Source organism: Laccaria bicolor, genomic scaffold (genome assembly GCF_000143565.1).
Source record: "Laccaria bicolor S238N-H82 LACBIscaffold_40 genomic scaffold, whole genome shotgun sequence".
In the NCBI taxonomy this organism is placed as follows: Eukaryota; Fungi; Basidiomycota; class Agaricomycetes; order Agaricales; family Hydnangiaceae; genus Laccaria; species Laccaria bicolor.
The window spans coordinates 1-21,311 of record NW_001889911.1 but is presented as its reverse complement, the minus strand read 5'-3'; the positions used below and the strand labels follow the sequence as shown (position 1 = coordinate 21,311).

Sequence of the window (21,311 nt, the reverse complement as noted above, 5' to 3'; positions counted from 1 at the left end):
ATATCTTCCGACTCTGAAGCAAATATATCTCGCGTCCTTTTCGCGCTTCGCCTCAACAAAGGCTCTAAAGGAGGTAGTGCCGCGGTGGTCATTGTTATGGGATGCTGCGAGGGTGGTTGTAGCGGCGAGTAAAGTGTTTGTCTCTGTTGTCTTGACCTTGCCTCTTGTCTTTTCGTTAGACAAAGCGGCTGAGGGAATTACTACAAAAGAGTCGCTAGTCGTCCTCCTTCGTACGATACAGATAGATAGCCAGTAGCCACTCATGTCCGCCGATGTTCTAGAGTTAAAAAAACTCGTCAAACAGCTGCAAAGTGCGGCTGATGAACAGGTACTGTAATTTCCTTTGCCAATCCCGTTACTCTGCGTTTCTCATCCTCGTTTTTTTTATAGGAGATCATTGATGTCTTAAATATCCTGAAGAAAGACTTTGAAATCACTGAATCTATCCTCAGGGTGGGTGTTGCTCGTCTTTTTTTTTTTTTGCCCTTTTTCCTATTCTGGTGCTGATATCTTTGATTGACAGGAGAGCAAAGCTGGGCTTGCAGTTGGGAAGCTCAGGACGCACGCGGCGAAGCATGTAGCTGATCTGGCAAAGGAGATTGTGAAGAAGTGGAAAGTGGCCGTGGAGAAGGCGAAGGGGGCTCATCATTCAAAGGCACCACAGCAAAATGGAAAGGGACCAGGTAAATGGTCTCGTGCATCATCGACTAGATCGTGTGCTCATCGTCTGCTAGAGCGCAAGGCATCCGTCGCGAGCACGCCTGGAACGCCATCGACGCCCACTACAGCCAAAGTCGAATTGCGCACCGCAAAAGGCGACGGCGTCAAAGGCAACACGGGGGACAGCACCCGAGACAAATGTACTGAGCTGATCTACGACGCTCTCGCCAGCGACTCTGGTGCTCGTAAGTTCACTTTTCCTGCTTCCGTTGCCTAACTGACGTTCATGAAAAGCTGTTGAACTCATCCTAAAACACGCCAAAGCAATAGAGGCCTCAGTGCTTGCCGACTGCGATGGAGTCACAGCGGCCTACAAATCTAAAATTCGGTCTCTCTTCGTCAACTTGAAGGACAAGAGCAATCCGAGTCTACGAGAGAGCATCGTCAGCGGGGAATTACAGGCCGAGAAGTTTACCAAGATGACAAGCCAGGTCAGTGGCCCCACGCAGGTTCTTTTTACTTTCACTTGATTGATCGTTTGGATTGGTGTAGGAAATGGCCTCAGAAGAGAGAAAGGCAGCCGATAACAAGATCAGAGCAGAGAACTTCCACAACTCTCTTGCTGCTGCGGAGCAGCAGGCCGAAACGGACGCGTTCCAGTGCTCCAGATGCAAACAGGTATGTGTCGTGCTAATTTTATAATGTGGCCGCCAACTCACCGTGCTACAGAGAAAGTGCCGCTACCGCCAAGCTCAGACGCGGAGTGCCGATGAACCTATGACGGTGCGTTTGCTTTTTCTCCCCTCCTTCGACCAACAGCTGACCAATGTGTATAATAGACCTTCGTAACGTACGCCCTTTTCTCTCTTTCCCTTCCTATATGATTACTGACCACCCCCTACACAGTTGCACGAACTGTGGAAACAGGTAAGCTGCTATCACCCTCTCATACTGGCACGTAGCTGATATGCTCCCCAAGATGGAAATTCTCATAAACCCTTGGCCAAGGTCGAAAACGGGTGTATGATACCAAGGACATGAAGCTAGATGAAGTTTTTCCCAGTCTCCCTAAACCTAAGGATTTCCCTCTCCAGCTGTCAAAGTCTTGCCCCCTTCCAAATCGTTGCCTTGACCTCTCGAATTGTGGACGTTCCATCCTTTCCAGTTCCCATCGACCTCTAATGACATGCAGTCCCCGTCGAGTTCAACTCAGTAGCAGTACATACATATCTTATATCCTTCGAATCGTAGCCCGTAACATTATTATTCTCTCCTTGTATTTTCACCTTGTCTCTGTCGTCATCATCAATCAAATCCAGTATCGGCTATCCTGGCTAGCCACAACCTAACATGTCAAGGCAATGGTGGAAACAACCTAATAGTATATTCATCATCCTCGCTCAAACATGGCGTAACGACACAAGTGGCATGTAGGGTCAGAATCCGCCACGCGACGGCTAGGGAGACGGGGCTGGGGGAAGTGATGTACCCTCTGTCTGTGACTTCATGTACTGGGAGAAATCAGGTTCATGACCGTAGGTCATCCCACCGAGCTGGAACGGACCCTTTGCCCTCGTGACGAATCGATGGAGGCGGGACCGTACCGACCACGTCGAGAATTTGACCCAACCCAATATCGACCTACGCCGATGGTCACAGAGCAATGCAAGTAAGTCGAATGAACCTAACTTTGCTGAGTCGCATGAGACGTCCACGATCGAGGGTGACTTACGGATGACTAGGAGGGAAGGTTCCTGTCCAACTTCCCAGGTTATCAACCTCTGTTGCAAGATTTTACTCGTGGACAGAAATCGATCTGTTGTATGGAAGAAATTGAGACCGGGGGCAACGTATATTACGTCGGGGTGGCCAGGAGCTTTTAGTCTTTTGATGTTGCGCCAGCTACGCTGCCAGTCGCCCTTAGTTATTATCTATAAGGGATGAGCGTTAGCGAGCATGAAGTAGTAGGCATGTATACCCAGACATCCCTCAGATCGTCAAAATCAAGAGGAAGTTTTTGCAGATCGATCCCATCCGTAAATTCGAAGGTGTATAACTTGGATGATAGCCAGTTCAGCTTTCCGCCATATGTACTGGTAAAATGGCGGAGTTTTACCCTACAATGAAGTCAAACTTGAATCTCTTGTATCAAATGCTGGGACTAACGTGATGGGTGCCATGGTACGCTGGAAGATAGACAAGCTAAGACTTTTCTCTCAGCCATAGGGTTTGGATAAAGTCTAGAAAGGAGTTAGTTTAAGACATTGAAGTTAATGGACATTTAGACGGTTCTTGCCATTTATTGTAAACCTCTAGCCATAAATCAATGATGTATCTGAAGTGGGTAGAGAGGTCCACACATGTTCTTGACAGCTCGGCCGATTGACCGCCCGGAAGAGGCTTGAGTACCAGGTACCGTTATCCTACTTAATAAAACGGGGTACTTCTGTAGTGACAGCCATATCTTCATCTCTTCCTTCCTCGGCGTCGACGGGCTGACCAATGATCGACGAGAGACTCCCGCTGTGTCTTTCAGAAGGGGCGCTACTGGCAGAGGGGGATGTGTCCTCTGTCGATGAATTCATAAATTCAGAAAAATCAGGTTTATAATCGTAATCCAGCGCGCCGACTTGAAATTCCTTTGAACCTGTTAAACGTTGACGGAGGCGAATCCCTGCCACACGTCCCCAACGAAAGAGATTCCCTGTTATCGACATCTGCTTGGGGCAACAAAACATGAAAAGTAGGTCAAGTGTACCTGAATTCATTCAGTGCTTGGAGGGTGTCAGATTTCGAAATCGACGTACTGATTACTTGGATAGAAGGACGTGTTCTCTTTTCCCAGATTATTACCCCCCATTCGACGATTTTCTCCATGGGCACAAAGTGCTGTGGTTCGATTGAAAGGTAAAAGTCCGCGGCGTGGGCATAATACCTCACGCCAAAATGGTCAATGATCTCAAAATTCGTGTCTTTCCAAAGACGCCATGGGTCACCTTTGGTGATTATCTATGGGAGCAGAGGAGATAAGCATCAACCAAGAAGAAATGAGCAGATATACATAGTAATGTCCCGGTCTGAGATCAAGAGGGAGTCGATTCAAGTCGAGCCCATCATTGAATTCGAATGTGAATTCCCGTTGTGTTAACATCTTGCCACCTGGGGCGTCAAATTGGCAGACATCCACCCTACGAGCGTAGTCAAATGTTGAGTTGCATTCATTGCGTCAAATGTTCAGACTCACGTTATGGGTGCCATAGTCGACAGGTAACAAGATGAGACTTTATCTCTGCGACGGTGGTGTCTGGAAAGGAGTTGGTTTCATGCTTGTTATTTTGGGTGGTAAGCTGTAGCCACGTACTAGGCTGGAGAGTTGGACATCGGAAAAGTCCTGACGAGGCAGTCGCTCTAGTCACAACTGAATATCCGTGTTGAAGACTGTGGGTGAAGACACTGAAGAGGGGTTGCGCATCGTGCTCAACGAGATCAGAAACTACCAAGGGTGATTTCGCGACTGGAAGGTGTTGTTGGGCTGTTACCGCCACTGCAATATGTCAGGAAAGACGGTGTTGTAGGGTCGCAACAGTGCCGTCGAGGTTGAGTTGGTGGATGTTGAGAAGAGTTCGGGCCGGAGTAAGCCTGGCATCGATGGACCAAAGCAAAAGGCTCGATATTTTCTTCTCCGATGTCATCTGAACACACCGCTTTCTCAGCCTCTGGAGAAGACGTTATAACCCGCGTAATCGACGTACAGACAGAGGAGGTCCCATTTAACGATGAACTCTTCGACGAATTTTACGAGATCACAAGAACGGCGGAAGAGATCATCAAAGGGGATTATAAACGCGTAAGATCTTTCCCCTCGTACTCAATGTAATACTCATCAACCTCTTCAGATTGCTCTTCAATTCCCAGATGAGCTTTTGCACGACTCCGTGCCGATTTTTCGACGTCTCAAGCCTATTCTGGGAGCAGGGCGAGATCTCTATGTCCTAGCAGACACTTCATACGGCAGGCAGGCCCTTCCTTCGTTGGACGTGGACCTCTTGTCTGATATCACTCCTGAAGCTGCTGTGTCGACGAGGTTGCTGCACAACATGTTGACGCCGATGCGATGGTGCATTACGGACATGCGTGCTTGAGCCAGTAAGTTTTCTTTGGTCCTTAGCGTAGCGTTGCTGATCCGCTTTATGAAGGACCTCGCGTCTGCCAGTAATCTATATCTTTGGAAGACAAGATCTTGATGTTGATCTTTGCGTTGAACGACTTATGGAGGCTTTTGATTCGAGTAATCGAGTGGAGGGGAGGCAAACAGTGTTGCTTCGGTATGATGTTTCCTATGCACATCTAGCAGGTTCACGCTTTTTCGTCTTGGTTTTGAAGCTTGTGTCTGATCTTCATATTTCAGGTGAGGTTCAGAGTCAGCTACGAAAAGCTCTGGAGCCACGACAAATCCCGCTCCTTCACCACGAGATTCCTGTCAAAGCAGCCCCAGTCTCAGGATCACCTGCAAAAGCAGTTCCTGCAGATGTTCCCCCGGAGCACACAACTGTGTTCTACATTGGAAAAGAAAGTCTAGCCCTCACAAATCTTCTTATGACCAGTTCTTTGTCAGATGTCGGTATATTGCTCACACCGTTGACCCACTTAGTTCATTCGTTTTACAGGTTTATTCCTACAACCCCACTTCCCAAACAGCGCGACTAGAATCATCACGGACGAACAGGCTTCTCATGCGCCGGTACGCCGTCGTACAAAAGGCGAGGGACGCCGATATCTTCGGGATTCTCGTTGGTACACTCGGGGTCGGTATGCGCCATCTTTCAAATTTCATGACCATCGTGTATTGATCCCTGGCGTCTTCACCTTCAGCATCATACCTGCCTTTGATAAAACATCTACGCACTCTTCTCGCTAAGCATCAAAAGAAGAGCTACACCATTAGCGTTGGCAAACTTAACCCAGCGAAACTGGCCAATTTCATGGAGATTGGATGTTTTGTGCTTGTTGCATGTCCGGAGAACAGTCTCGTCGAAGCGAAGGTTCACCTCTTTGCCTCGAGTCGCACCTCCCTTGCTGAGTGTTTTGTATAGGACTTCTTGCGACCAATAGTGACTCCGTATGAGTTGGAGGTTGCTCTTCAGGCTGAACAAAGTTGGACGGGACGATATGTTCTCGACTTTGAGAAACTACTCGCTGACTATGTGCAACTGGGTACGGATTCTTCCCTCTTCCATCCATTCTTAATCGCTGATATGATTTTGTTGAAGATGGTGTAGTCTCTGGGGCTGAGGAAGATGAATCTGAGGATCCTGATCAACCGGTGTTCTCCCTCATTACTGGAAGTTATCGTCATCCAAAACGTTATGGTGGTAAGGACTTTACGTTCTATTGACTTGCCGCTTCTCATGTTCAACATTGAACCTGTAGCAAAGCCCTCAAATTTTGGCTCTGCATCAGAAAACTCGGCCGCTGTTATCCTGCGGAATCAGGACAACTCCCTCACAAAACTTGCTGACAGTGCTGCCGGTACATATTTCTACCTTCCAGTTCTATAAGCTACCACTAACCCTCGGCTTTTAGGACAATTTTTGCAACAACGCAGTTATCAGGGTCTGGAGGTGCGGCTTGGGGAGGATGCCCCTAGCATTCTTGAGCAGGGAAGAAGCGGTATAGCTAGAGGGTATCAAGATGATCACCTACAACCTGAATAATATTGGTTTCTGCCTCTATTAATATTCTTCTCTTGAAATTTAGCCCTTGGGAGGGAAGTGGCGGCTCGCGTGGGAACTTCCCGAGTTGGGAATCAAAAATTGTAGTTTCGTGCTGTCGACGTGACCCCTTCTCACTCCATACAATGGCCTCGGAACAAACTGGCGGTATTGTCGAGCGCGTGCAGGACTTTGTGTCCGAGAACAAGTGCGCCATTATCATCGGCACTGCTGCCCTTGCCCTTGCTGCTGGGGGTGCTGCTGCTTATTATGCCTCAACGTCTTCACGGCCGAGGGGACCTGGGGATGTAGAGAAGGCGGAGAAGAGGGAAAAGAAGAAGGCAAGTCACGGTAAAGGTAGTCATGGGAAGAAGAAGAAAGGCGTGAAGGACCAGGACGGACCAATATTGGAGGAGAGGGTCCCTCCGCCGAAGGTTGAGGAGGTGTCAGGTTCGTTCCGTCATTTTGTAGGGTCTTCCGTTGGTATTTACGTGGAGATATGTGCGGATAGAGGAGTCGTTGACGGCTGAGCAAATCCTTGCTATGCCAGAGGAGGTCAGACTTCTGCCTCGTCAGAACAGTTGTGTCGCCGAACTTATGGCATATTTTTTTCAGGAGCGCACAAAAATGGCAGCGTCATTAAAGACAAAAGGCAACACTGCCTACCAAAATCGCAACTTTACGCAAGCGGCCGATCTGTATACTCGAGCTATAGAGGTGTCGCCAAAACCCGAACCCGTTTTCTATAGTAATCGTGCGGCATGTATGTTTGTCCGCCATATTCCGTTGGCCCTTTTGACATCTCCGTTTTGTACAGGCTACGTGAACATGTCACCTCCAAAACACGACTTGGTCGTGCTAGACTGCGACGAGGCACTCAAACTTGATGCCAACTACGTCAAGGCCCTCAACCGACGCGCGATCGCTTTGGAAGGGCTTGAGCGGTACGAGGAGGCCGTCAGAGGTTCGTCGCGTTCGTTTGGTTACCTCCGTGTTTTCTGAAACTTTCTTACTTAGACTTCACTGCGGCCACTATCCTTGACAAATTCCAAAACCAGGCAACCGCCAGTGCCGTTGAGCGCGTCCTTAAAGCTCTTGCGGCGAAAAAGGCCGCTGAGATTATCGCTGTACGTCGAGCATTTTTGGTCTTTTCGTCATCCCATTGAACTTATAACAGACCCGTGGGGCGCGGTTACCATCCTTTACCTTTATCTCCGCATACTTCGCCGCCTTCCGACCTCGTACGTATACTCTTTCGAACTGTCTTCTCAATCGCTCACCACTTGATGCAGGAGCTCATCCCACACTTCCCGAAAACCCATCAACAGGAGACAACACGCTTATCCTCGCCCTCGAAGCCCTTGCTGCTGCTGACTATCCACATGCCGTGACGTTGATCAACGAGTCGTTGGAGCAGGGTATTTCATGGGACGAGGGCAAAGCTGAGGCATTGAACCTCCGTGGCACTTTCAAGTGCGTTTGATGCCTTTTCCTCTCCTCTGCTGCCACTCATATGGCTGTACCACAGATTCCTCGTAGGAGACGTGGAGGGCGCCAAAGTGGACCTTACAGAATCCATCAAACTCGTTCCTTCATTTACACAGAGCATTGTGAAGATTGCCAGCGTGCACATGGAGCAGGGAAATCCTAAGTTGGCGTTCGAGTGCTTTGACGATGCTATCAAGCAGAACCCGAATGATCCTGATATCTATTACCACCGGGGACAAGGTACGCATCGTCTTTTCCTAACTGTGTCTCAATTCACCTGATTTTTTTTGAAATAGTTCTGTTCATCATGAACGATTTCGCCAATGCTGCTACGAATTACACCAAGTCCACGGAATTGGATGATCAATTTGTGTTCAGCCACATCCAGCTCGCTGTGGCGCAGTACAAGTCTGATCATCTTTCGAATAGTATGGCCACCTTTAGGAGGACATTGGTAGCGTTCCCTCAACGGAGTGAGCCCCAAAATTATTAGTACGTGCATATCATTAGTATTTTATTGACTTCAGACTAACGTGGGGTGCCTAGCGGCGAGCTGTTGATGGACCAACAACGATTCGAGGACGCCGTGGAGAAGTTTGATAAGGCGTTTGAGATGGAAAAGCAAAAGTATGTTCCTGTCTGGTCATGATTATTCGACTCTAATGCTTCACAGGGTCGGAACAATCCCCAACGTCCTACCTTTAGTGAACAAAGGCCTCGCTCTGTACCAATGGAAACAAGACATCACTGCCGCCGAGAAATGTTGTGAAGAAGCTCTCGAAATCGATCCTGAATGCGAGGCCGCCGTGGCTACATTTGCGCAACTCAGTTTGCAGCAGAGTAAGGTTGGGGATGCAGTGAAGATGTTCAGTAGGCAGGCAGAGCTGGCGAGGAGCGAGCCTGAGTTGGTCAGTGCGTTGACTTTCAAATACGTGAGTTATCATTCCTTCCTCTCTTCCTTGCTATGTCTGACTTTTTTTTTTTTTTTCAGGCGACGTTGTCACAGATGGAGTTCTTGAAGAACTACCCATCCATGGCTGCGCAGCTTAACCAGATGGCTATGAGTATGGCGTAGGCGGCTTGAGCTGCGTGGATGCGATTCCCCCATTGCCGTTATACTATACTATATTCAGCCTTGCTTGCTTCTAGAGTTGGCTCATCCGATTATTCTCGCTCCCGAGTTCATGCTTTCGCACTTTTAATACTTATTCTTTGTATTCTCCACTGCAGGTACTGAATCTACATCTCCATTCACGCGATACTGTCATTCGTTTTGCGCCCCCAACCTCCATTCTGGAGGATACATCATTTGTAGAAGCTGTCCCCATTCTGCTGGCGTGGTAGCCTGTGATTTGTGATATTGGTCCCACCAGCTATGATCGTCTTCATCCCATGACGATCACCGTTGTTGTTGGGGATGGCCAAGAATTATTTGATAGTAAACATGGCAATCACTCCCTTTTGAGCTCTCTCGTGCCTTTTGAATTTTAAACCGATAGATACCATGGTTATATACAAATGAGTTTCAACAGAATGAGGAGAGACTCAGGAAAGCTTGTTTAGCCATGCTACAAGTTTTGGCATGACAGACCACCAATCCGCCAGACTACTGGAATTGCCAAACCCTAAATGTCCTCACCTGTGTAGTTGCAGCCAGATATCCATCCCTTTCTTCCTCGAAGTCGACAGGCTGGGAAGTAGATGACAGATGACTTGAGCTAGCCATAGTAAAAACCGGGCTGCCAGGGGGATATGTATGTTCAATATCCTCTGGCGATGTATTGATATGTTTGAAAAGATTGGGTGTATAATTGTAGTCCAGAAAGCCGACTTGAAATTTCTTTGAACCTGTTACTATTTGGCGGAGGCGGACCCATGCGACATGTGACCAACGACCAAGTTCCTCCTTTATAGACATCTGCCAAGGGCGGCAAAGCGTATAAACTAGGTTGTTTGTACCTAAATTTGTTGAGTAATTGCGTAGAGGGTGCCATATTTTGAGGTTGACATACTGATTACCATGAGCAAAGGATGCGGCCAGTCTTCTTCCCAAGTCAGGAGCCCCCTTTCAATGATTTCTCCCATTGACAAGATATGAGCCGATTCGGATGTGAGGTAAAAATTCATGCAGTGCGCACGATACATCACAACCGAGTTGTCGATTACTTCCCATTTTGTGTTTTTCCAAAGACGCCACGGGTCACCTTTAGTTATTATCTATGAGGGGCATTGAGGGCCAGAGGAGATAAGCTTCAACCAAGGAGAAACGAGCGGATTGTATACCCAGTATTCTCCCACTTTGAGATTAAGAGGAATTTTATTCAAATCGATGCCATGCTGGGATTCGAACGTGAAGCCTTCTCTTGATGGCGGCCTGGTACTTTCAAAATATGTATCATCAAATCTGTAGACTTCCGCTCTACGAGCAAAATCCTATGCTGAGTTGCATTCATTGCGTCAAACGTTCAGACTCACGTTATAGGTGCCATACTCAACAGCAAGAGCGGTGTCTGGAAAGGAGTCAGTTTCAGATTTGTTGTGTTTACAGCCATGTGCGGAACATAGGGCGCGGCATGATTATTTTTTTTTCGCCAAATAAACAAACGGATTTATGTAGTTGTGAAGTATTGTCTATGTAGCACGCTCAAAAGTGGTCCATTCAGCTTGAAATTGGATTCATTCGACGCCGATTTCAAATCTGCACACGTCGATGTACCCATGTTCCATCGACCGCAAGAAATAATCACTGCATCGTCGGAAACGATCATCTGCGACGTTCGATACACAGCATCCACAACTCAACGTTCCCCCTCCGCCCGTTGCGTCTTTTGGGCAGCTCAGACCTTCAGGTCAAGTTTCCGGAGGAGGGGGAATTATTGTAAGCTTATTGGTGCTTTATCCTGCTTGATCAATGTTTCTGGAAGGCCGGACGTGGCCCGTCCCATTCATGCCCTGCAACCCGTGACATGATTTCGGTGGATTGAAGGGGGCGGCAGCTTGACGAATGTATATAAAGGTCAACAGGCAGACAGGGCGGACAAGAATTGAGGCTGGAGGCTGCCACGTCAACGTCGTTCTTGCAGTCTTGTCATGTACATAATTACACATTCATTCTCTCCTCGCAGTGGAAATTTATATACTCTCAGATGCAGATTCAAAATCTGCGTCGAATGGTTCTATTTTCAAGCTGAATGGACCACTTTTGAGCATGCTACATAGACAATACTTTACAACTACATAAATCCGTTTGTTTATTTGGCGAAAAAAAAAAAATCATGCCGCGCCCTATGTTCTGCACATGGCTGTAAATGTCGTTCTAGGAGCTTGAAACTTAGACATCGGACAGTTCTTGCGAGGTAATTTTTATGTCGTCGTTAAAGGGAAGTTTGCGCATCGTGCTCTTCGTCGTTGACAAGTCCGAGTCGCAAGGGGGTCCAGGGATCTGAATGCCGGACCGGGGTTTGGGGAGGGGGGTGGGTCCTCGAGCTCTTAAAAAAATTTGCTACTCAGGCCAAAAACTGGCCGAATGGCCATCAATTTCACTCTCAGTTTCTCGTCAGCTATTCTAATGTGCTTTACACACTCTACAAACACATTTCTGACTCATAGCTAATATTTTTTTAATTCTTTTCTTCATTTATGCCAAATAACACGTGACTGGCCGAACATCGCACTATAGTGCATCTTTGAATTTTAACCAAATGAGAACTGAAATGCCTTTTTGTGACTTATATAGACACACTGATATATTTTTGCGCTTCATCCTGCCTCTTGAAAACCAAAAATGCGGTATGTTTTTTTTTGTAGTTGCCTTTTTCGGTCTGACATTTCCATTTTAGGAAGGAGGGGTGGGGGGGTGGTCACGTCCCATGGCTTAAAAAAATTTACCGACCCCGTGTAATTTTTAAGGTCCTTGGGCCCCCTTGCCGAGTCGTTGAGCTGAGGAGCCAAAACTAGAGTTGTGACCAACTGGTGACTGATGTCACACGTCTCCTCCTCGCCGCCGCATGACGAGCGTAAAAGACCGACATTACTGGTCCCAGCTCAGAGCTGCTCTTACTGGTGGCCAATGGCTTGCACAACACCCAGCAAAGACTCCCCATGGCGCTCCGTTGTCCTGGTCTGAGCTATTGAGAAAGTTCAACAAACATTGCAAGGGTTTCAAGGACGTCGCCGAAGTCGCGTCGCAAACACAGGGACTTGCGCTGTTGCTCTCGGCTTCTTCGTTGAACGAAGATGAAGACCGGGAGTCGGACGTTGAGCTTTTTCAGCTTCAGTTGGATGGGGAGTGTATTTTGCCAGAGGAGAGAGTGGGGGAGGCCACTTCGGGGTATGAAACTCTCAAGACTTTGGAGACGTCCAATTTTGACGTGAGTTTTTCGGAATATGGGTATTAATGGGCTAAATTCTATTATGTATCAATATAGACTATCAACCTAGCGTTGGCGTACTACGCGTATGCACTGGGCAACCCCTCAGATTGTATCTCCCACCTCTCCAAGATTTCAAATCTGTACCAGACCGTCCCAATCGTTGGCTCATTCGGATCGAGTACGACCATGCTTACTGTCCCCGGCGCGGGTTCACAATCGATCGCTACTTCGGCGAGCGGTAGCTTCGTGTCGTTCGCCGATATGACGGTTCCAGAGGTCAAAGATGGCAGAGGCTGGGCGATGACAGAAACGTTTAGGAGCATATGTTTACACGGTATTGCCCTCTCTCTCTTTAACGACACGGTCTCACCAATTATCAGGCATGTCGCACGAACAGCTCTACCCCACAGAAGCCCAGAAAGCACTTAAAGCTTACCGGGAAGCGATACCCCTCTTCGCCACACTGCAGACAGAGTATGCTACAATATCCACTCCCAGCTCCACCGGAAAACCCGATTGGACATCTTTTGTCCAGCTGCGCGAGCTGTGGAGATGGGTGGAGCGGTTGATCTGGAGAGGGGTCGTATTGAGTTCACGTCATGGAGACCAGGAGTCGCTGTGGGCGTGGTTGAATCATTACAACACGACAAGTACGTGCTGGCCGCCTACGTTTCGCACCTCCCATCGGTCGACAGTCTCGACTATTCACCTGCGTGCGTTGATTTTGAGGCATGGTTGTCTGGCTCCTTCGCCATTGCATTTACGCAAGTCGGCGGCGTGGGTGCACACTGCGCGATCTGTTATTCAGGATTACCGCGCGATTTTGTCCATGTGCACGAAGTTTCCTCGTGCTGGAGAGCGCAACGTCAGAGTGGAGGAGTTTGTGGATTTATGCGTCGCTGTTTGGGAAGGGAGTGGAGCTGTTGGTGAACATGCAGGCTGGGTTCTAGATGTAAGTTTACCTCTTGTTGCTTTCCATGCATATGCTCACTAAATTTCCCAAGATTCTGTGGTGGGCTACGCGGTTGACCTTTAACTCCTCGCGAATCCTTCGACACATGACACGTCTGTTGTACCTCTCAGGAGATGTCCCGCTAGCGAAGCGTACACTACGACTGTACATACAAGTTGTCGGCAAATCTTACGAGGCGAGCAATCAAGATATCGCAGAGGACATCGACACGGACGATAACTGGGTGGAAACGCTCGTCTTTGGGGCGAGGATGTTATGTCGACATGCCTCGGCGCTGCTTGGAGTGGAAGGTCTCGAGGATGTCAAAGAGGCTGGCACTGTGCTCGAGAAAGCGCGGACGAGGCTTGATAAAGATAATGTCCGATTAAGGGCCAGTATCGAACAAGCGGAGGGGATCATCAAGTCGTTGTTAGCTATCAAAGGTAGGCCATTGTCTCTCCCTGCGGCGGAAAGCTTTTTGATTGACGACAAATGCCGCTGATAGAGGAAGACCCGTACACCCGTTCACAGCGTGTTGCAGAAGCGCATGCTCATCTTTTGAAATCCGTTGAGCTTCATCCGACTTCTTCTGGCCACTACCACCTAGCTATATCGTTCTCGCGCCCGGGCCCGCATCGGGACATGGAACAGGCGATCGAACAAGCTGGTATGGCTGTTGAAGCTGACCCCACTGAAGTACGGTACTGGCATCTTTTAGGTCTCCTCCTGACGGCTGTGGAGAAATGGGTAGAGGCGGTTGAGATTCTGGAGCATGGGGCAGAGCTGGATGATTCTTACTCTTGTGAGCGAGAAAAGGGGGAGGCACGGGTAAATGGGGATGTGGATCGGGAGAGTGATGTGAGGACTGTGAAGGGTGGGGAGGTACTCTCGTCGGATTCTGTGCCGAATGGGAACGCGTCTGGGGTGTTTGTCGCTCCGAATGGGCGGCAACAACAGCAGAACGGTGTTGTTAACAAGGACGAAACGACTGATGAAACTCGCCAATTTCTCCCTATTTTGGATGAAGATGTGTTGGAGATCCCACCTGCGGCTGGGTTGTTCAAGTCTATCCTCAGAGTGCCAATACCCTCGGAACACAATATCTTTGAGTATTCTCTACAATTGCGCATGACCCAGGTTGCGTTGACGGAAGTGAGGGAAGGGGCAGAAGGCGCGGAGCAACAGTGGCTTGAAGTTTTCGCTTGGATTGCTGAGAAGAAAGGGTTGGTTTGCGAGTGTATGTTTTGTCTTTCTCATGTGCCCGAAGATGCTAATGTCGTACGGCAGCAATACCCAGGTCGTCCATCGATGGTCCAGGGCCAACTTTGGACATGAATGTTCTCCCGCAAGATCAGGAAAAGCACGCCATGGCGAATGGCGACAACCCTCCCAACGAGCTTCCCCCTCCCCCGATTCCCATCATGATTTCGCCTGCTACGCCCATTATAGAAACGGCAGAGCCAGGCGAGGGTTCGCCTACTCGAGAAAAAGAAAAGAGGGGAGCTGATAAGAAGCACAGTCATCATACGCTTGTGAAAAAGAGCAGCCTGCTTGCGAAATCGTCGTCCTCGTTTGAGAGGGATAGAGAGGGCTCAAAGTCGACAAAGAAAATCAACCAGATGCTGAAGAGCGGTGTGAGGGGCGTACATAAGAGCGGTGCGAGGCTGACCGCTGTCTCTCGGAAGATTGGCAGTGGGGTTGTGAGGAATGGGAGTTTGCGGAGGTCGACTTCAACGCCTGGTAGGTTTGACTTTCATCGTCCTTCATAATAACACGTTAATGTCTTGAAACCAGATTTCCATGCTGTCTTACGACAGACGTCGTATCAAGCCTCTTCGATCCATTCTCGCAGGCGGCTAAGCTCTATTGTTCAATCGCAGGATGGGACACCTTCCGAGTCTCCTCCACCTCCACCACCACCACCTCAAGCTGTCCCTCCCCCGCCCGATGTCAAGCTGAATAGCCGGCTGGCAAAGGAGAAGAGAATGCTGAGTGATTTGTGGTTAATGTCAGCAGCCACTTTCCGACGGCTGGGTAAAATTGAGCAAGCGAAGGGGGCTATTCAGGAAGCTGAAGTGCGGGATGAGAATAATCCTGCAGTTTGGGTTCAGGTATTAGTCTTCCGTCCTTGTATATTAATTCGCTAATGTTTTCGGTAGCTTGCGCTTTACTACGTTGCGCTTGGACACCACCAGCATGCCATCGACGCTTTGCAAAAGGCTTTGTTTATCAGTCCATATGATGTCTCTGCCACCGTTCACCTTGGGCGTCTCTACCTCACTCCAAATGAGAATCGACGTTCATCGGTTTCGGTGCCCAAAAGTGAGGATCACAGCTCGACGAACATGGATCTTGCGGCTAGTTTGCTGGGGTACTTGACGAAGGGCAGGGGGTGGGACGTTCCGGAGGCGTGGTACTTTTTGGCCAAGGCTTATGGGATGCAGGGGAGGAAGGAGAGGGAGAGGGATGCATTGGCTTTGGCGTTGGAGCTCTCGGAGCATAGGGGTGTCAGAGAGATTGGGGCTGCGCTTGGGTGGTGTATTTAGTATCTTCTATTGGTCGACGGGTCATGGTCTGCTTCATTCATTTTTGTTGGGTGGATTATAATTATAACTTGCATGGATTGGTGCATTGTGCTGCTGCAATCTAGGCTGTGACCAGCCTGTATATGAGAACTTCGATATACACTTCTCATATACAGAACGGTCACCGGTCTAGCTGCAATCAAGCTGAGATCTCGCTTCTCGTTCCCTATCACGTGAGTGTTCTTGTTCTCTTCCTTCCTTCCTGCCTTCCATCATGAAAACCAGGCTACCTCTAGAGCTCTTCGACGCTATCGTCGACTGCCTTCATCGCGACTTTGCCACCCTCCAGAGCGTTTCCACAGTGTCTTCAACTTTCCGCTCGCTAGCCCAGAGGAAGATTTTCTACGAGGTGTCCCTTAGCATCCCATCAAGCACTGAACAACCAAATTCCGGTTCGGCAGAGGTGCTTTTGGAGCATCTTGCAGAATCTCCTCATCTCGTTGATTATGTGCGACGGCTGAATATCACGGATGACGGATATACAAGGGAGATGAACGCGTTCACTATGCAAGGGGACGATGCGTTCATCCACATTCTGTCTTCTTTCAAATACCTCTCCGCGATAATCTTCAGAAGGCGATCAAACGGCGTCTCAAAAATCATATGGACAAATCTGCCTCTCAACATGCAAACCGCGATTCTGGAATCACTCCGCTGTTTGACAGTAGTCCGGGTTGAAATCCTTGACACCATTGAGGATTTCCATTTGCAGTTATTGGTTGATTCCCATGCGTTGGAGCATTTGAGAGTTTTTGACTTGGATTGGCCGCGAGTTCCCCCATCCAAGACTTCTCCACCAGTTCAAAAAATGGCGCTGAAAAGTCTCGAGCTCAGGGAGACCACTCCATTTTCGGGCGGGAAGATCTTTCGTTTTATGTGTGACCCTGAGTCGGTCGACCTTTCCCAATTGACATCACTTCGCGTCGAAATGGACCCAATGTGGCCCTCGCTGATAAAGGAGACGGATGCATTTCTGCGAAAAGTGTCTGATTCTCTCAAGTGCCTGCACTATTTTCGGCCTCGGTATGGTAAGCACTACATGAAGTTGACGATTTGCATCTCTGATAATGCTCAAAGCACGACGTCACAATTTTGACTCTTCTAGTACTCTCGACTTGAGCATTCCATCGCACCTCAAATGCTTCAGGATCTCCACCAACCTTGCAAATAATGGATTCCCTTGGCTCATCAAGTGTCTTGGACGTATCCCGCCTTGCAGTCGAATCAATACCATCAAGCTACATCTCAACCTCGATATGCATGTCCCCTCATATACTGGGGATATCGACTGGGCAGTGCTAGATACGTTGATTTGCACTTTACACAACCTCCGCAGTTGTCATATTTACATTCGGACGACCACACGAAGTATTTTAAGATTGCTGGGTGGATTACTTCCCTCCGCCCAATCAAAAGGCATCTTGCGAATCACGATCTGGATTTGCACGGCTACCCAGCAGTCACTGTTTTTCTAAGAAGTACCCCATTGACAACGTCGTCGATACCAACTCACATAACACTTTCATTTCTTCTCCCTTCGCTGCATCAGCCTCCTTGGTTGATTAGGGTAGAGGTTTCAACGCCTCTTCACTAGTTTTTTCGAAGTTTGAGGACAACGGAGGGAGCCTGTCAGCTGTTGAATCGTGATCGGGAGGGATGATGAGCGATTTCTGGTTAATGTCAGTTTCTTGTCGACGCCTCGTTAAAATTGAGTTTGATTTGCCTGAAGAAAGACAAAGGTCTCGACATCTACTAAGTATGCTAAGGTTTATGGGACGAGGGAGGAGAGCGGCACGGAGACTGAAATATTGGCTTCACTGGACAAGCGTCCGACTCCAACCTACTTGAACTCAAGATGCACGACGACCGCTGGTGATAACTTGAAATAGATAAGACGAAACCGTGCAATAATGAAAGCTGGCACAGTTCGCCTGCCTAGCCATGTCGCACCAAGAGTCCAAGTCCTGGCCTAGCATGTCTTTGTCCTTCAAGTCCTTGCTTTGTCCCCAGTATCCGGTGCACGGTAATTACCTTTGTTCCAGATGCCATCATCTGACAAACACTCCTTTGTTTCGTTCCACCATGTGCACCCAACTGCCTCTAGAGCTCTTCGCCACGATATTCGATTGCCTTCACTACTCGGCCGCACTTCAAAGTTGTTCAATAGTGCCTACAACCTTCCGCCATCTCGCGCAGAGGAAGGTCTCATTAACCATCCCACCAATGTTGATTGGATTCAAACATGAAGATCCACCCTTCCGTTGGGCAAAGGTGCTTTTCGAGCTCCTCCGCGAATCTCCCCACCTTGTCGATTATGTGCGACACCTGGATATAATAGATGACGCATCATTACGAATGGATCCTTCCATGGCATCATGGGATGACGCGTTCATCCATGTCCTCTCTTCATCCCAACAACTCACCGCAATAACTTTCAGACAAGTTTTTTCTTGCAACCCAATTTTATGGCAAAGCATGCCTCCGCGGATGCCATCCACGATCCTAAATGCACTTCAACGTCCGACGGTGACGCGAATCGAGATCTTCAACACCATACAGGATTTTCCTTTCTGTTACTCCAATCCCGCGTCTGTTACTCAAATCCCGCGGATTGGAGTATCTGAGAGTCTTTGACGTGGGCCGTCACACTCATCTCCTGCCTACTTCTTTCACAAATCATCCAATGGCGCTGAAACGTCTCGAACTTGGAGGCTTTGCTTCTTTCTTTGGCCCAGCGATTTTCACTCGTTTTCATGACTCCCAGTTAATCGACCTTTCCAGCTTAGAATACCTCTTTATCAGAGGGCGTGGACTACGCGCATCCGACTGGTGGAGGGAAGAGATTGAGAAACTTCTGCAAAACGTGGCTGGGTCTCTAAAGTCTTTCCATTACTTACTTTCTACCTGGGTCTTCTGACGCAGTAAACGATGTTGATTTGAGCATTCCCTCGAACCTCGAATGCTTGAGAATCTCCCTCCACTGCCTATATACTCTTCAACTCAGTGGACCTCCTACAAGACTAATCAATGCTCTACGTCGAATTCCACCGACCAGCCGACTGAAAACGATCAGGATATATTTCAGTATCTCTTATGAACCAAAGGTCACCCCAGGCCACTTCGGTAATCTCGACTGGACAATGCTAGATGCCTGGATTTGCAGTTTAAACTGCCTCCACAGTTGCGACATCTATATTCGGTCCCTCACAAGATCAGCTCCAAAAGTATTGGCTGGAATAAGGCTTCCCTTCACCCAATCAGGAGGGATTTTACGAGTAACGTATTGGTCAAGTATTGGTTTTGCCCACATTACCCGTCGATGACTTCGTTCGGACCATCCAGATTGGCCACCGTTTCAAGTTTGATCCTTAGCTTGGCTAGCAGCTACATAACTTCTGCCCAACTTCTGTCTCTGACTACTAGATTCTGGTGATACCTTAGGGGTAGGGCTATTCCCACGTCTGATCCGTTTACATACATGTTCAGGGGGCCGTCATCGGAGAAATCCGTGAAATCGACTGGTACAGTCAGGTCGTGGGAGAAAGCACGTGTGTTCCAAATGGGACATCCCTCAAGAGTCCGAAACGCGATAACAAATCATGGCAAGGCTTTTTCTGAAAGCGCAAAGATGGGGTCGGAAGGATAAGTATGCTAGCAAATGGACCAGGTGCTCGGGTGGTGCGGGTAAAGAGGAGAGGTGAAATGCGGTTGTGTCAATGTGATCTCCTCCTGGCAGACGACATTCAACCTGGTGAATTCCGGTGTCTATATCTATTGTGGTTGTAGGATAAATGCCGTCTTTCATTCGTACATATAGTAACTGAGTGGGATATTTAACGTAGTTGCGCAACTTGCGCACCAATTGCGCACGTCTGCAGAGTTTGCAAAATGGTAGATTTTATACTTAAATAAAGGCTTGATAATGGCCGTGTATCGGTCAGAGCGTCTGCTCCGGCGCAGCTGAAAAAGAAATCAATATGTGGTTGGATAGCGCGGTGCAGGCGAGTGCAGCTGCCTTTCAGAATGCACGTGCTTTCTCTCACAGTCGATCTCACGGATTTCTCCAATGACGGCCCCCTGGTTTCAATCACTGATTTTCAGAATCAATCATTTGTTCTCAATCTTCAACTCAGATACCCTCCTTCGTGCCTTCCATCATGAAAGGCCAGCTTCCTCTAGAGCTCTTCGACACTATCGTCGGCTGCCTTCATCGCGACTTTACCACCCTCCAGAGCGTTTCCACAGTGTCGTCTACTTTCCGCTCTCTAGCCCAGAGGAAGATTTTCTACGAGGTGTCCCTTAGCATTCCATCAGGCATTGAACAACCGAATTTCGGTTCGGCAGAGGTGCTTTTGGAGCACCTTGCAGAATCTCCTCATCTCCTTGATTATGTGCGACGGCTGAATATCACAGATGACGGGTATACGAGACAGATGAATGCTTTCACCATGCAAGGGGACGATGCGTTTATCCACATTCTGTCTTCTTTTAAACACCTCTCCGCAATAATCTTCAGAAGGCGCGTCTCGAAAATCAAATGGGCGAATCTGCCTTCCAACATGCAAACCGCGATTCTAGAATCAATCCGCTGTCCGACGGTGGTTCGGGTTGAAATTCTCGACACCATTGCTGATTTCCATTTGCAGTTGTTGGTCGATTCCCATGCGTTGAAGCATTTGAGAGTTTTTGATTTGGAGGCTTGGGAGCGAGTTCTGCCATTCAAGCCTTCTCCACCAGTTCAAAAAATGGCGCTGAAAAGTCTCGAGCTCAGGGAGACCACTCCATTGTCGGGCGGCAAGGTCTTTCGTTTTACGCGTGACCCTGAGTCGGTCGACCTTTCCCAATTAACATCACTTCGCGTCGAAATGGATCGAACGTGGCCCTCGCTGATAAAGGAGACAGAGGCATTTCTGCGAAAAGTGGCTGGTTCTCTCAAGTGCCTGCACTATTTTCGGCCTCGACATGGTAAGCACTACATGAAGTTGACGATTTCCATTTCTGATAATGCCCAAAGCACGACGTCATGATTTTGACTCTTCTACTCTGGACTTGAGCATTCCTTCGTACCTCGAATGCTTAAGGATCTCGACCAACCTCGCTGATAATGGATTCCCTTGGCTCATCAAGTGTCTTGGACGTATCCCGCCTTGCAGTCGAATCAATACCATCAAGCTACATCTCAACCTCGATATGCATGTCCCCTCATATCCCGGGGATATCGACTGGGGCGTGCTAGATACGTTGATTTGCGCTTTACCCAACCTCCGCAGTTGTCATATTTACATCCGGACGACCACACGAAGTATTTTAAGGATGCTGGGTGGATTACTTCCCTGCGCGCAATCAAAAGGCATTTTGCGAGTCACAATCTGGTTTTGCACGGCTACCCAGCAGTCACTGTTTTTCTAAGAAGTACTCATTGACAACGTCGTCGATACCAACTCACATAACACTTTCAATTCTTCTCCCTTCGCTGCATCAGCTTCCTTGGTTGGTTAGGATAGAGGTTTCGACACCTCTTAACTATTTTTTTTCAAATGTT

General features: G+C 48.5%; 9 protein-coding genes across 9 annotated transcripts; 7 read left to right on the top strand and 2 right to left on the bottom strand.

Annotated features, from left to right (window-relative positions):
* Nucleotides 1-262: 262 nt before the first annotated feature.
* Nucleotides 263-1,655, top strand: LACBIDRAFT_309384 (uncharacterized protein; the record flags this gene model as incomplete). Its single annotated transcript, XM_001886827.1, has 10 exons — nt 263-328; nt 391-453; nt 524-683; nt 735-905; nt 955-1,151; nt 1,213-1,338; nt 1,390-1,443; nt 1,500-1,510; nt 1,567-1,587; nt 1,640-1,655. 10 exons carry the CDS (start codon nt 263-265, stop codon nt 1,653-1,655), a joined length of 885 nt encoding a protein of 294 aa, XP_001886862.1.
* A 186-nt stretch (nt 1,656-1,841) lies between these two features.
* On the top strand, nt 1,842-2,009 carry LACBIDRAFT_309383 (uncharacterized protein; the record flags this gene model as incomplete). Its single annotated transcript, XM_001886826.1, has 1 exon — nt 1,842-2,009. The coding sequence occupies one exon, from the start codon at nt 1,842-1,844 to the stop codon at nt 2,007-2,009; it is 168 nt and encodes a 55-aa protein (XP_001886861.1).
* A 17-nt stretch (nt 2,010-2,026) lies between these two features.
* LACBIDRAFT_295395 (uncharacterized protein) lies at nt 2,027-3,918 on the bottom strand (the record flags this gene model as incomplete). Its single annotated transcript, XM_001886746.1, has 7 exons — nt 2,027-2,344; nt 2,393-2,591; nt 2,639-2,777; nt 3,088-3,229; nt 3,468-3,669; nt 3,722-3,848; nt 3,905-3,918. 7 exons carry the CDS (start codon nt 3,916-3,918, stop codon nt 2,118-2,120), a joined length of 1,050 nt encoding a protein of 349 aa, XP_001886781.1. The 3' UTR covers nt 2,027-2,117.
* Nucleotides 3,919-4,345: 427 nt separating this feature from the next.
* LACBIDRAFT_309380 (uncharacterized protein) lies at nt 4,346-6,374 on the top strand (the record flags this gene model as incomplete). The annotated part of the gene is made up of 11 exons (XM_001886825.1): nt 4,346-4,507; nt 4,557-4,675; nt 4,729-4,806; nt 4,857-5,014; nt 5,069-5,277; nt 5,328-5,469; nt 5,533-5,702; nt 5,754-5,874; nt 5,931-6,032; nt 6,091-6,189; nt 6,244-6,374. 11 exons carry the CDS (start codon nt 4,346-4,348, stop codon nt 6,372-6,374), a joined length of 1,491 nt encoding a protein of 496 aa, XP_001886860.1.
* A 155-nt stretch (nt 6,375-6,529) lies between these two features.
* On the top strand, nt 6,530-9,294 carry LACBIDRAFT_186016 (mitochondrial outer membrane translocase receptor TOM70). The gene is made up of 12 exons (XM_001886824.1): nt 6,530-6,821; nt 6,883-6,926; nt 6,987-7,134; nt 7,189-7,335; nt 7,389-7,498; nt 7,549-7,612; nt 7,664-7,844; nt 7,900-8,099; nt 8,156-8,351; nt 8,406-8,486; nt 8,533-8,791; nt 8,851-9,294. The coding sequence occupies exons 2-12, from the start codon at nt 6,915-6,917 to the stop codon at nt 8,932-8,934; spliced, it is 1,482 nt and encodes a 493-aa protein (XP_001886859.1). The 5' UTR covers nt 6,530-6,821; nt 6,883-6,914; the 3' UTR covers nt 8,935-9,294.
* A 2,572-nt stretch (nt 9,295-11,866) lies between these two features.
* On the top strand, nt 11,867-15,730 carry LACBIDRAFT_309377 (uncharacterized protein; the record flags this gene model as incomplete). The annotated part of the gene is made up of 8 exons (XM_001886823.1): nt 11,867-12,229; nt 12,287-12,566; nt 12,613-13,184; nt 13,237-13,627; nt 13,690-14,421; nt 14,472-14,924; nt 14,979-15,295; nt 15,344-15,730. 8 exons carry the CDS (start codon nt 11,867-11,869, stop codon nt 15,728-15,730), a joined length of 3,495 nt encoding a protein of 1,164 aa, XP_001886858.1.
* A 122-nt stretch (nt 15,731-15,852) lies between these two features.
* Nucleotides 15,853-17,244, top strand: LACBIDRAFT_309376 (uncharacterized protein; the record flags this gene model as incomplete). The annotated part of the gene is made up of 3 exons (XM_001886822.1): nt 15,853-15,942; nt 16,008-16,797; nt 16,847-17,244. 3 exons carry the CDS (start codon nt 15,853-15,855, stop codon nt 17,242-17,244), a joined length of 1,278 nt encoding a protein of 425 aa, XP_001886857.1.
* Nucleotides 17,245-19,340: 2,096 nt separating this feature from the next.
* On the bottom strand, nt 19,341-19,652 carry LACBIDRAFT_309375 (uncharacterized protein; the record flags this gene model as incomplete). Its single annotated transcript, XM_001886745.1, has 1 exon — nt 19,341-19,652. The coding sequence occupies exon 1, from the start codon at nt 19,572-19,574 to the stop codon at nt 19,341-19,343; it is 234 nt and encodes a 77-aa protein (XP_001886780.1). The 5' UTR covers nt 19,575-19,652.
* A 274-nt stretch (nt 19,653-19,926) lies between these two features.
* Nucleotides 19,927-21,178, top strand: LACBIDRAFT_332271 (uncharacterized protein; the record flags this gene model as incomplete). Its single annotated transcript, XM_001886821.1, has 2 exons — nt 19,927-20,734; nt 20,784-21,178. The coding sequence occupies 2 exons, from the start codon at nt 19,927-19,929 to the stop codon at nt 21,176-21,178; spliced, it is 1,203 nt and encodes a 400-aa protein (XP_001886856.1).
* Nucleotides 21,179-21,311: the final 133 nt, after the last annotated feature.

Excerpts from the sequence above, each read along its gene's own strand:
- LACBIDRAFT_186016 (XM_001886824.1), top strand. Across the intron at positions 7,613-7,663 it reads CTTCGCCGCCTTCCGACCTC|GAGCTCATCCCACACTTCCC; the intron begins GTACGTATACTC and ends CACTTGATGCAG. Across the intron at positions 8,487-8,532 it reads TTTGAGATGGAAAAGCAAAA|GGTCGGAACAATCCCCAACG; the intron begins GTATGTTCCTGT and ends AATGCTTCACAG.